At 42.9% G+C, this 13,827-nt stretch overlaps 1 protein-coding gene and 1 long non-coding RNA gene across 2 annotated transcripts in view; one reads left to right on the top strand and one right to left on the bottom strand.

Annotated features, from left to right (window-relative positions):
* The first annotated feature begins 3,799 nt into the window (after positions 1-3,799).
* Positions 3,800-12,681, top strand: LOC115354939 (uncharacterized). The gene is made up of 3 exons (XR_003927827.1): positions 3,800-4,111; positions 10,061-10,282; positions 11,280-12,681. It is a non-coding gene; the product is annotated as an uncharacterized LOC115354939 (long non-coding RNA).
* The window catches only part of adipor2 (adiponectin receptor 2), a 39,151-nt gene continuing 32,326 nt past the window's right edge, over positions 7,003-13,827 (bottom strand). Inside the window, exons 4-8 of the mRNA XM_030045479.1 lie at positions 12,282-12,453; positions 11,276-11,462; positions 10,569-10,756; positions 10,069-10,262; positions 7,003-9,709 (exon numbers count right to left, since the gene is read on the bottom strand). Of these exons, the coding sequence (XP_029901339.1) occupies positions 9,581-9,709; positions 10,069-10,262; positions 10,569-10,756; positions 11,276-11,462; positions 12,282-12,453 (870 nt within the window). The 3' untranslated portion in view covers positions 7,003-9,580. The remainder of the gene's footprint in view (positions 9,710-10,068; positions 10,263-10,568; positions 10,757-11,275; positions 11,463-12,281; positions 12,454-13,827) is intronic.

The following is a 13,827-nucleotide window of genomic DNA, read 5'->3' as shown; positions in this document are numbered from 1 at the left end:
ATATTATTAATGTTTTAATTTGTGTCTTGTTGCTTTTAATGTTTCTGTAAAGCACTTTGAATTACCTTGTGTTGAATTGTGCTATACAAATAAACTTGCCTTGCCTTGCCTTCGTACCTACTCGTTTCAATTCCCCTCGACTCTACGGACCATGACACGGCTTCGGTCGTTAACTGTTACAGTTGAGTTCCACATCAACGTGGGTCGAGTTTACATAGTAAGGTGGCCCCACCACTAAGCACAGAAAAGTCTCCACCTCTTCATTTGACCACGGTACAGGTCCCCAAACAGTCCCCAAACACACACTAACACCCCACCGCCAACACACCTCCACAACCCACCCTTACCCCCAACACACCCCCAACAGCCCCAACACACAACATGCCCCCAACATAAATAATAACAAAATATCATTAAAAAATAATATACACTAAAATATATCTGTTGAGTATATATAGACTTTTAACCTCTGAACCTTTGCAGACTATGAAATATATCTGCACAACATATGTATGTATATATGTATGTATATATGTGTGTGTTTGTGTGTGTATGCATGTTTGTTTGCGTGTGTGTGTGTGTGTGTGTGTGCGCGCGCGCGCGTGTATTTGTGTTTATGCATGTTTTGTGTGTGTGTGTACATAATGATAAAATAATAGCTGATGAAGTAATATTCAAAGTGGATACATATTCATCATTAGTGTTGATACACATATTTTGAAAAGTGAAAATTGCAAATCTCCTGTTAATGTAATAAATCTCCACTACATGATGATGGGAGATGTATTGCATTAACAGAGTCAGTAATGTATGGATAGTAAACTATGACACTAAAAGCTGCAACAAGCAGCAGCAGGGTGAGCCACTAGGTGGCAGTCTGAGCCCTGAAGACTGTTAACTCAGCACAAGAAAGCTCTTCAGTCACAGTAACATGAGTAAATGTAGTTAGTTACATCTACCTTCATACATTTTGTTCTCTCTCTCTTTCGCTCTCTCACACACACAGAAATTCAAATTATTTGTATATTTCTTTGTTATGATTTATTTCTTATATGCAAAAACATTCCACATTACCACATTTTTGATAAAAAGATGAGAAAGGAGATAAAAACTACAGCAGAAGCAAAGCAGCTTGACATGAAACAGGAACTCACTGAGGAACAAACACCGAGCTGCCGCTGATCTGAAGTTGAAGGACAGAATAAATGAGAAAATAGATGTGCGCTAACTTCCTAAACCTTGTCTCGTTTCTCCAGGTATTTTGGAAAAAATCACAGTTTACATCACAAAATATTTTAAATATTTCTCATGACATTTCCAGATGACTTTTGACAGTAAATTGATAGATCTGCCTAGATCTATGGCAATTTCATATTATGAGAAATAAACTCATCGACTCAACAGTTGTGGTGTTATATTAATCTTCAAAAAAGTATATGTGAATGCATAGGTTAAACAAGGATGCACTGTTTGCTTTACTGGTTAGATACAGAGAGGGGAGTGAGGAAAAAACTGAAATGTAAATAAATTTTACGGACATCTAAGCCCTTTTTGTACAAGCCAAATCACATCATCTGCTTACATCTCCTGATTTGTCATTGGTACATGTTTAATTAAATGGAAATAATGAGGGATAATGGCTTTTACCTGACGTCGCGTCATCAGTGTATGTCATTAAAAACATCTCTAATAATTCTTACATTCAGCGTTTATCTTACATTTACCTTACATGACAAACAGGACAGAAATGAACACTATGGCAAGCGGCAGGGTGAGCTTCATTAAAAAGTCGGTGTTCAGTCGGCTCTCTGACAGTGTTTGAGGCCTGTTGCTGGAGGAGGAGGCCGGGCGTGGCTCCGGGCTCATCGGGCTGCCCAAAACATATCCCACTATCCACTATCCCACTTTTGTGCAACTGGATCACGGAGAAGTTCATCCAGGATGACCAAGATATCCCGGCTTAATCCCTTATCCTAGTTTTGTGCAAGAGGCCCCAGGTTAGGTTCAGGAGGCTCCTTGGGGACTGGGTTGGGAACCACTGACCTACAAAATGTACATATACATATGCTACATGTATAAGACAGTAAGCGTACTGACCACTTTGAAGTATGTTTTTATGCTTATTTTTTATTTGCTCCCACGTTCTTTTTGCTCCACTGGGGTTGCATCTGAAATAATAAAGCTGAAATTACATACCATAATGACAAATTCCATAAACACATAAATTTATTGAATAAATGTTACTGTGGTCAGATCTACTCGTGCCGTCATGGTGAGGAAGTAATGTTATAATCCCACTAATTTACGCATTGACATAGTCGGTGATTTTTTTTTGCCAGCATTGCTTGCAGCTCTTGGCAGCTGCAACTGTGTTGCTTTTTGCCTGGATGATGGATTTATATTCCTCATATTTATTTCAGATTATTGTCTGCTCCTTCATCGTAAAGTATGTGGCTCGGGTGGATTTTTCCTTGTCTGTGATTGGTCGTATGCAGCAAACACCGCCCTTTGATGTGAGCGCGCACAGATCTAGATTGGAAAAGCCTGGGTTCAGTTAGTGAGTTGATAACCGGCTTCATGGGAAAGAAAATCCGGATTGCGGATGTCTGGTTAAGTGAAGTCAGATAACTAAGAGAAACCCCGGGTATGTTAATCCAGCTTTATGGTACAGGCCCCTACACTAACAATGGTCGTCACAACAGGGAATCAAAATGTATGAGTACATTAATCTGTGTTCTTTCTATTTTCAATTGCCAATCAAAAATGAAAAAATGAAAAAGTGACTGGTTATTTTGTTATTTGTTTTTTAATCTAACACCAAAATCCAAAATATGCCTGGTTTTTCATAGTTCAATTTTAGGCTCGGATCAAAAATACGAAATGGAAAAACGGGAATCAGGACTGAATTTGATTTTATTATTTAATTGGTCCGGTTTAAGTGACCCAGAAGTTTGGTAATGAGCGGTAGCTCACAGCAGATCACAGCAGCCAGGAGCATTCAGTCCCGCCACCCTGATCACCACCACCATGGATAGTTATTACGTGTTGTTTCGAGGACCAAAGCGTGTGACTCTAAAAGAAGAGGACATGACAACAGGGCTGGGTCTAGCCAGGCATGTATGAGGGGGCAGCCACAAATGTTGAGGGGGCATTGTGCTCCAGCACCTTTTACCATGTCTAATTTAATATATTTTGGGGGATTTAGTTTGAGGGGGCACAACATTTATTTGAGGGGGCCAGGCCCCCTCTTGCCCCGGCCCTGCATGACAACCGAAAAAATCAGCTGAGCTGAGCGGCACGCTCACCTGTCAGATCCGGCAGACCTGACCGGGTGGGCGCGGTACCATCCGGTGCCGCGGCCGGCCCGCCTGATGCCGTTCGGTGCCATGGCCGGCCCGCCTGATGCCGACCGGTGCTGCGGCCGGCCCGGCTGATGCCGCGGCTGACTGGCGCCACGGTAGGAGTAGTAACATGGAAGGGCGCAAGCCAGTAATTTCGCCTAGGGCAACATAGGCAGAGCCGCCACTGGAAACACCCAACAACGACGCAAACACTTCACATAACCTCCTGGTTTTGAACCCTCAACCCTCAAAACTCATCCTGGCTATGCCCCACCTGCTGCCACCAGGAAGAACTGCAAAAACAAATAACTCTCAAATTAGTAAAGGCCTCAGCGTCATTTCATACTCAAGCGCTGATTGGCTATCTGACTGACGAACTCCAACAGATAGCCAATCAGCGGTGGCTTGGACTTGAGCGGGACGTTCCAGCAGAGCCCGTCTACGACATATTAGAGATTCTCTGGTTCCAGTCGGGAGGACGAGGCGAGACGCTCTTAGCTAGCGGAGCTAACTGGACAAAATTGGTTTTATACTCGAGCATAGGCTTGAAAACTTTTAATTTGGGGGGCGAAGATGGAAATACAGCGCCTTGGTGCCCAGCAGGGATGTTGTACCACTCAAACTAACCGCGGGTTTATCGTCGGAGAGGAACTTTTGCACCGTGACGGCAGAGCCACGGCTCAGGCCGTCCACGCCGTCCGCCAGGCCCCGGAGTTCCGGAGCGGTCCGTCCGGAGGAGGAGCCGCCGGGCCGCCTCTTCTTGACGTCTGGTGAGTGACAGTACATTTTATCACCCTACCTATGTGCACTGTCCACATTGTTGTTGTGGATAGATTAATACAGATGGTGGCGAGTGTCCATACTTATCCGGCAATGTTGTTGTCATATAAACTATCTGTATTCCTAAGAGTCTGTGCGCTCTGTGGTGCCTTCAGGTGCGCAGCTCTCTGTTGTAGTCTTACGGCCCTGTATGATCATTTTTCTGAGCTTGGTTGTGTCGGCGTGTGACGATGGAGGATTGTATTTAGGCAAAGCACGAATAATGCGACGGAAATACATATTACAGCTACCCGAAGTTGGACGTAATTATTTGGATTCGGGGAAAAGTCAGCTCCAGAGATACCGCACGGCTCCTGACTGTATCCAGACCTCAGTGTCGCCTGATTAGTGTCAAACTTTTCCGCATTGCCCAAATATCACATCATTCAATTTTAAGATCATTCCCTTAATTCTCTTTCTCTGTGTTTGTGTATACCTGCTAGAAGCAAGCCACTTTTAAAAGTGCTTTGTGGAGCGTGTTGACTGACATGTTTTAAGAAAAATCAGTAGCAAGAGAGAGAGCTGTAGTTTTCCCCGTGTGGAAGAGGTTGGTGCCCAGCTATTATTATTATTTTTTTTAACTTATAAAAACGCGTCAGGGAGTCAAACCATTCAACACATTGAGCTCCTTCCACTTAAACAATACGTTTTGCGCTTTTTACTTGGGCTTTTGTCAAAAATTTCTGGTTATCTGACCTAGGAAAGTGGGACGAGGCCGTAATCCCTCAAAAACTTCAAGTGGCTGACCAGATCTTAAACGAACGAACTTCAAAGCGCTCAGATCACAGTCTTTGCACCCTGAGCCACCGGGACATTTTTGTTGTGAACTTGTTCAGTGTTTCCTGTGGAGGCTGACTGGCAGCAAAGCCGGCAGGACCTTGGCAGACTTGTCTCTGCGGGCTCAGCTGCTCAACTTGCCTCTCTTAAAAGTCTCTGGATAGTGGCCATCAAAAAGAGAAACTAACTCCAGATTAGGACCGGGGCTGTGAACAACAATCTCAAAGCCGTCTTGAAGAAACAGTTTATCTGAGATGCTGATGCAAAACTTCAGCCTAGCTTCTCTGGGATTATTTGAATTTCCTCTGAGTGCTGCTTAATTAAGGTAGAATGGCCTGTATCAAGACTGTTTTCTGTGTGAGCTTTTCAAACTTTCCTCCAGATGTCGGCTTTAAAACTGAAGGGGAACTTAAGCCTGACTGGAGTTTAGCTCATAACTTCAGCTGCTCTGAACAGCTTCTTCACTGCTGCTGAGGCACAGACTGACAGCGTGCTGCTCATTCTGGCTGGTAGCTCTGTTGTTAAAACATGAAATCTGGGGTCCGTTTCACGAAGCAGGTTCAGCAAACTCCGAGTCTTACCCCGAACTCTGATTTGATCTACTCTGATATAGGAAACTCTGAGTTTTCCGTTCCACAACAGCTGGTTTGAGTTAGTTTGATCAACTCGGAGTAGTTTCACCTGGAGTTAAGCGCGTGCACAACAGCTGTAAAAAGGCAGCGTCAATGGAGCCCAGATTTGACGAGTCGCCATGGCAACGGGGAAGCGTCGGGCTGCGTTTTTCACCCCAGTTGAATTGGAAATCTGAATGCATTCATACAGCGAGTTTGGACATGTTTTTAAAGAAAGTGCAACACCGCTGCAGCGGTAAAGGAGAGGGAGACGGCGTGGGAGAACATTTTGATCATGTTTTACATTGTAAATATTAAGTGGCTGTTTGAATGTGCAGGGTTAGGGTTATATAGATGATCGACTGTGACGTGAAACCGTAACGCTCAAAAAGAAGAAGTCTGGAAATGCTAAAACATCTATGCGCGGTCTTATAACCATCTCCCGACGAATATTTAATTCTCTGCGCAGTAACACTGCACCTTCATCCACGGGATCGTTGTCGAAAGGACATGCCATGTTCGTGAAAAAAGTCGCCACCTAACTACTAATGGACTTCTAATAAAGGCCTACTGACTGTTTTTTAAATTATTTATTTTAAATAACAGACGGCAGAACTAATACGCCACGCCAAAACTCGCCTGCTGACTGAATGAATGAGGAAGTTAAATACGGTGTGTGGCTCTGAAAGAGGGCGGACACAGAGAGAAACTCGAGGTTTCATGAGAAAAACCTGGTCCCGATCAGGTTAGTTTCATGGAGTCTGTTAGTGCGGTAACTGACCGAGAGCTTAAGTTACCTCCGTCTGTGAAACAGGCTAGAGTTAGCCCTCTTTCTCTGCTTTGAGTTAACTCCCTTTGTGAAACGGAAAAGTCAGTTTCCCTCATTTCAGGGTTAACAGACTCAAGAGTTTTGACTAAACCTGCTTTGTGAAACGGACCCAAGGTGTCGTAAACCTAAACTGTAGAGATTGTGGTCTTGTTCTTTGAGAGGATGCTTTCCTCATGATGCTGGAAAATTAGAGAATTGGACCCACTCTAAGATTTCATGCTCATACTGTGCAGTAAGACTTGGCATGGGCCTGTTTCCTTGGACAGCACTGGTAGGTGTTTCTTATAAACCTTCATCTTTGGCCTGTAAGAGGTTTCTTTTTCAGTTTATTTGGCATAAATTTGGCACTTTTTAGGTGGAACTCACTTTGCAACCTCTACACTGTTGACAGAAATGTGACTTATCAGACAGGTTTTGTTGCATTTCTGCACTTAAGTGAGGTTTTGTTGTGATGCGGTGAAGCTGCTGCCACCCAGTTGCTTTGCCGGGACTCCTTTTTAATTCCTATTTGTAAAGTATGAAGCAGTTTTCCCAGCTGTGACAATCAAAGGACATAATTAATTCCCCCTTCAATAAATGCTGCCGAGGTGATCATAAGCAAGGCACCATTCAAATGCAAACACAATGACAGATTCAAAAAACCTTTTTATTAGAACAATACAGCAGATATAAAGGTCTATTGCAATCAAACACTCCCCTCAGAACAGTACGTGTGCTTCAACAACAAACCATATGCATTCCCCAAGAGAAATAAATTACGGTAATACAAATTAAAGAAAAATATGACAAAATCATAAAATGATGAAAAGAAATGAAATAAAAAGCTGAAGTACAGATGAGAAAAAATAATGGCGCTGTCCTTTGAGGTTTTTTCAAAGCAGAGTCAGGTGCAAACAAGAGAGGCAGATTTGTCTTTGAGGCTGATCACTCAAATACCAATTCACAAAATGCTCTTCACAAAATGCTACAATAAAGCAGGAACCCCAAATATTCAAACATTCATATGATTATATGAAAACCTTGGTGCTTCCTGTGTGCAGGTACAGGAGACACACTTATTGCCAGAAGTCAGTTGAACTTGCTGCACCCTCACTGTAAGCTGAAAATACTGCAATAACTTTGACCTTTTCACCATTTCAAAGTGAAGTCTCCGTCTGTGAGGCTCTCTTGATAAGTGCTCGCCAATAATTTAACTTAGTGAAACCATTTTCCAATCTTTTTGAAGCGACTTCCTGTTGGTTTTGTGCCTGAGAGTGAGAGAGAATTGGTACTGTGGGCCTCTCTGCCCTCACCTCACATCACACCCAGCCAAAAATAAGAGAACCAAAGCAGAGAAAATAAAAGGAAGAAGTGACATTAAAGCTCGCAAAGATAATGATACCAAAGTAGTATTGGATAAAATAAAACACCATCCATATCAATCCAAAAGAAAAATGTTTGAGACATACTGTTGTTGTGTGTCGACGTGAGTTTTATTGTAATCTGAGGCGCCGCAGAGAAGGAGGATGACGACACTGAACTGCATCTGATCTTGCGTTAATGCTGCAGGTTTTACCTAAATGTTTCTCTTGGGGATGGACGCATCGGACTCTGGGGCCTCACTTAAAAAAACCTTCTTGGGTTTCTTAGGCGTCAGTGCACATATTATTTAAATGTAAGTGGCAGAAATGAATGAGAACAGTATCAATGACATTTAAACTTTGGGTAGTGATGGAAGTTTGCTTCCTCATTAGACGCACAACAGTGATTTTGAAGATAATCTGAAACAGCTAAACATCAAGATAACATTTTTTATTCACCGCTGCCCTGGCCTGGATTTGGTCACAAGCACAGATACATGAGGCCCCAGGTCTGATCTGAGATCAGTGCTCCCGCTCTGTGATGCTCGACAAACGTCAGGACACTTCTTCACCGTGTGAGCGACACAAGTTCATGACAGAAGAAATTTCCAGCTGGAGGAGAGGACAGTTTGTCGTTGCCACGTCTCCTCGTTTGCCCCGCCGGGCCGGAGGCAGGAAATGTTGCCCAACTCTTTGAGTCGTCTAAAATGCACGACTGCCTCCGACTCAAATCAGAGGACATAAACACAGAGCCGCGTTGCCACCGGGAACATTTAAGCGTCATACTGACAACATTTCTGCTTAGTCTTGACACTGCATGTTTGACTAGAAAGGATTTAAGTGTTGTGCCTTTTATTTTGCCCTCATTTCTCACTCCTTCTGTCCTGTGTAGAGTAGATGAAGTTATTTGGAGCGCGTCTCTCCAACAGCAGATTGCGTTATTCTCAAACTGTTTGTCTTCCCGTAGCACCACACAGCTAGAACAACCAGTTCAGGCTTTATGTTTGCTTCTTCTCTCACATTTCATTTGTAATTGATTTATCCATCTTATTTATTTGTTTATTCAGTATCTCACCATCATTTATAACATTACCTCATTTTTGTTCTTTTTTGTTTGTTTTGTTTTTTTTTTTTCATAGATATTTCATACAAATCTATATAACCCAAAATTTAGAAATCTTATTTACATGGAAAAGTGTTCTTTTAACTTTTAAAAGCAACTCTATTCCCCGCTCACCCATCCCCGGCCACTAGTCCCATTTCTCCCGCAACATCATGGAAGAAAAACAAAAACATTTTCCACACGACTTTTTTTTTTTTTTCTTTTTGAATGCTCTAAAGTGTTGCCTGGAAAACAGCATTCAGCGGAAAAAAAAAACAAACAAAAAAAAAAACCACCCCAAGTTGTCTTTTCTACGCCACAATTATGCTGCTTCTCAGTTTTTCAACTCGAAAAGAACGAAAGAAAATTCATGTTTAGAGATACTTCAACAAAGAGAAGTCTCAAAAACTGATTTCAAAACACGCCGTCTTGGAAGAGGTTTTATAATCAAAGCGACAGAGCCAGAAGAGGGGGGATGGACAGCCAGACGGACGGAGGGAGAGAAAGAGAACAAAACCCCTCGTCGAACGTTTTTAATGGCGCCCCCTAGGAGGTTGTCCTGGGTGTTACGCACGCACGCGCACACACACTTGACAAGCCACTTCGGTCTTCGCTTGGGGGAGAGTGTGTATTTTTGCATGTCATAGTTTGTGCAGGTGTGTGTTTGTGTGCTGAGTGTGTGTGTGTGTGTAATTCTGTGCATATGTGAATGAGCACCTCCCCCTAGTGCGTGCATATGTGTGTGTGTGGGTTAGCGTGTGTTAGAGTGTGCCGTCCTCGGCGCAGCCCGCTCCGGCCGTGTAGCGGAACTCCTGCAGGTTGGAGACGCCGTGGAAATGAACGAACGCCCCGGCAACGACCAGGATATGGAACAACTGGTGGGAGTGAAACTGCAAAGGAAGTAGAGAGAAAGCGAGACAGATAAAGAGAGAGAGGAAAGAGGCGGAGAGAAGGAAGTCAGCTGGATAGAAAGATGTGTTTGTGTGGGTTTCTTTCTATTTATTGTTATTTGTCTTTTTTTTCTAAAACACTTATACAACATGTGTGTCGGTTATTCTTTATTTCATCCTTTAAATTTAATGGTATGTCTGCCCTTCTTTCTTTATTTCTGTGTCTGTCAGTTTTCTTTTTGTGTATCTAAGAATACACAGTCTGAAATTTCAGTCTTTCTATTGCATTTTTAAGTTCATAGTTCTCTGTGTGTGTGTGTGTGTGTGTGTGTGTGTGTGTGTGTGTGTTAGATACCTACCCAGATGTCACACTTGCCAGGGAAGAACCTCTCGGGGATGCGGGCGGCGTACAGACAGGCTCCAGTGATGTAGAGCATCGCCATGAGCAGCAGCCAGCCCATCTGCCCGATGGTGGTCGCTCGGATCAGACCCTCGCTGATGACGAAGTGGAGGGTGGGAACCACACCGCTCAGACCCAGACCCACAAACACACCTGCAAACAGACAGAGAGAGGTATGAGGCAAAAACAACCGAAAAACTGAATACTCCAGCATGTAATTTAGTGATAAATCTGCCAGCAAATTCTGTCAATATCTGAGGTAATATGCAGTATATTACATACATTTCTCTCTCACACATACACACACACTCAACTACCAGGACAGGAGAGAATGTTTTTGCCTACGGGTTAGTTATCTGCAGATGTGTCTGGTAGGAGACAAACCTAGCAGGTAGAAATTTTCCACCCTGAGAAATACTCTCTGATACACACACACTCCCACAGTCCAGCTGTGTGTACCTGCTCTGACTCCTCTGTACTGCGGCGTGGCGAAGAAGTCGCACTGGGAGACGGTGATGGCGGCCAGTCCCAGTATACACACCACGATCAGGTAGATGAAGCAGGGCTGAGGGGAGCAGTAGAAGGAGTAGTAGAGCCAGGGGACGAATGAACCCATGATCAGGAAGGCTATCCCGCTGTAGTCCAACCTTCCAAACACAGAGGCACAGCCGAGGATTAATACACAGAGTATGTCACAAAATTGAATTACTTTGGTTATGCAATTTTCTGTACAGTAAGGCAAATTGTACTGAATTAAATTAACTGTGCCTAGTTAACAATTGTATATACAAACTTGGTGGAACACAGATATTAACTGAAATCTAAAACCAGTAATTACAATATAATAACAAACTTTATTTATAGGTTTTTTGAAGTCACAAAGTACTTCAGAGCACCAAACAAGGAGAACAACAGAGACACTTACAATATAAGAACATATTATTATGACTTATTTAAAAGAAGAGACTCAGGGAGCCAGCCTGAACTTATCACAAGAAACACATTAAGTGTTATGTAATTCCATTTATTGGGTTTGTTTCTTGTAAAAATAAGACATGATTGATACCCCATTGTTCATGCTGGTTTGTCCGTGTGTGCGTCTGTGTGAAGTAGCAAATAGACTGTGTCTGTTATTAACTCTGTGTGTGTGTGTGTGTGTGTCTTACTTAGAGAAGACTCTGGAGACGCCCTCAGAGTGGCAGTACACTGTATGGAAGAGCCAGGAGAAGGAGAGGCAGAGGATGGCTCCCAGGAAAAACATCCCGATCACCACTTTCTCCTGAACCGGAGCCACGAATGACATGTTGGGCCTGAACATGTACATCAGCCCGAGACAGAGGAAGAACAGACAACCTGGAGGGCAGAGAGAGACAGAGAGAATGAGACTGCCATTAATTAAGAAAAACAAGGCAGCTGTGGACCACTTATGATGTGTAACGGTCAATCAGTAACACATACGTCATGTTTTAAACAGTAACAGGAGTGTTACCCTTTGACAAATCACTGTTATTTCTAAAATACTGGAGTGCAGTGAGTGTTGCCAGAGATACTATGTGTAACAAGCACACAAATAAGAGACCAACAGTCCAAAACAAACAACATCAACAGTATTGACATATTCTATAATGAGTCAGTTCAAGTCACAACACATTTTGTTGCAGTATCTCCCTCAAGCCACTAGGTGGGAGCAGAGCAGCGGCAAACCAAGCAGAAACTGTTTTCCAAACCATTAGAAACTTGAGTGGCTCTTGAGCGGTGCTAGAGAAGAAATGCTGCCTCGGCTTTAAAGTGCAGAGGTGAGAACAGCTGTTTCAAATGGGACGGAAAGTGAAGCTGGCACCCGCTCAGACTCACACAGAGCTCGCTGGGTTACATTTGAAGGAGCTCTTTGTCTCCTTACACAACCCTCCGGCTCAGCTGTTGACACAGTAATGCTTATAAAAAGCTAATCAGCCCGATTTTGCCCTCTGCCAGTGTGACATTTTATGTAAGAACCGGTTATCTGACCCTGCTCTTTATCTATTCACTGTTTTTTTCTCAGCTAAATATATTAGAGAGTCAGACAAATACCTAGAGAAGCAAAAAATACTGAGCACTACTTGGCAAACTTCATCATCTCATTCAAATATCCAACAGTCAGTCGCAGCACAGGCCTGTGTGTGTGTGTTGTACCTAGCAGGTGTGTCCAGATGTTTCCCGTCTCCGTGTGGATTCTAAAGATGCTCTTGAAACAGGCGCGGAACGAAGGCATCGGTGGCCTGTGACCGTGAAGCAGGAAGTCGTTGTCCTTCAGCCAATCAGGGAGCACGTCATGGGGGATGACGCGCCACCGGCCCTCCCACACCTGATTAGTTGAAAAAGGCGCACAGGAGGAGTGTGTGTGTGTGTTAAAGCAATGTCAATTTGAGCTTCTCAATAAAAACTTAAATAGCTGTAAACAAGGTATGATGTTTGCATGCAACTAAAGGATCCCAAATAATCTGATTGTTAGTGTGAAATAAAAAAAAAAAAGGTATCCACAGATTAAAACAGTAAATTTACGACAGTTACAGTTAAAACTTTTTGTCTATATGATCACATAACTGAATATCATTATGTTATTTATTTTAGTTTATTAAGTCTAGGTCACACTTATCTACTGAAATCAGTTTCCTTTAACTCTACCCGTTAAAGAGAGAAATAAAGCAAGTTAAATGTATAACTAGGTCAACAAATTGTGTGCTGACTGAGAAGCAGCAGGTCATGGTATTTATATGGGTATTATGTACAGTATGCAGGCGTGCGCGTGTGTACTGTAGGTGTCAAATGGACACTATTGGGGTCAAATGGTGTAAATAAATAAAGTGAAGTTCGATATGGCTCGTACTCTTGAGGGGGAGAGAGGGAAAGGATGAGGTACAGAGGAAAGGAGACAGAGAAGAGCAAGATGGATAAAGAGAGGGCGCGAGAGAGGCTGCTGACAGTGTCTCTCCCATGATTAATTTCTCTAATTTGCAACCTGCTGGTTGCAATTTCAGCAAACTCTGAGGGTGTGTTGTGTGTGTGCCTGAGTGTGTGAGTATTATTTCAAGCTGGGGCACTCTGAGTTCAAACCAGTCCAAGCTCCAAGGGTGTCATCTTACAAGCAGTTGTTCTACCTCTTCACTTCTGCTTACTTGTTAATTTTCATTTCAAAACATTTGCACAAAGTTTCTAAAACCCACACAGCGTAAGCTCGCTTTTCACCATTTGTTGTGGCAAAGACAAAAACAGAAACGACCTCATGCAGATCCAGAATAAATGGTGAAAAGAAAGCCAACACCATGCTGGTTTTATTAACTTTGCTGATTCAAACTGAACTCTCCACTAAACCAAAAACCATTTTTATTACTCCGGACCGGCTGTTTTTCCCCCGTGATGCCCGTGTAGATTGGACATTTTACAGCGGAGTATCAAGCGTCTGGTTTGTGCCCAGAGTCATGAAACACGTTTTGCATAATGTGCACAATGTCAGACATCAAACAAAACAAGACAAAAGTGACCGTAATAATTTTATGCAAGACGCTGGCAATACTGTGCTTTTACTGAGTGTGTGTGCATGTTTTTTTTTAATAGTTTTTATGGGCTTCTTTTATTATGCTTTTAGTGAATGGTGTTGTTGTAAACCACCTCTGTAAACCAAACTTCCCTCTTGAGATGAAAAAGTTTAGTAATTAACTGAATGGATGACTGAATTAAA

Source organism: Myripristis murdjan, chromosome 23 (genome assembly GCF_902150065.1).
Source record: "Myripristis murdjan chromosome 23, fMyrMur1.1, whole genome shotgun sequence".
Classification (NCBI taxonomy): domain Eukaryota; kingdom Metazoa; phylum Chordata; class Actinopteri; order Holocentriformes; family Holocentridae; genus Myripristis; species Myripristis murdjan.
The sequence above is the reverse complement of the archived record's forward strand: the minus strand, read 5'-3'. Positions and strand labels throughout refer to the sequence as shown.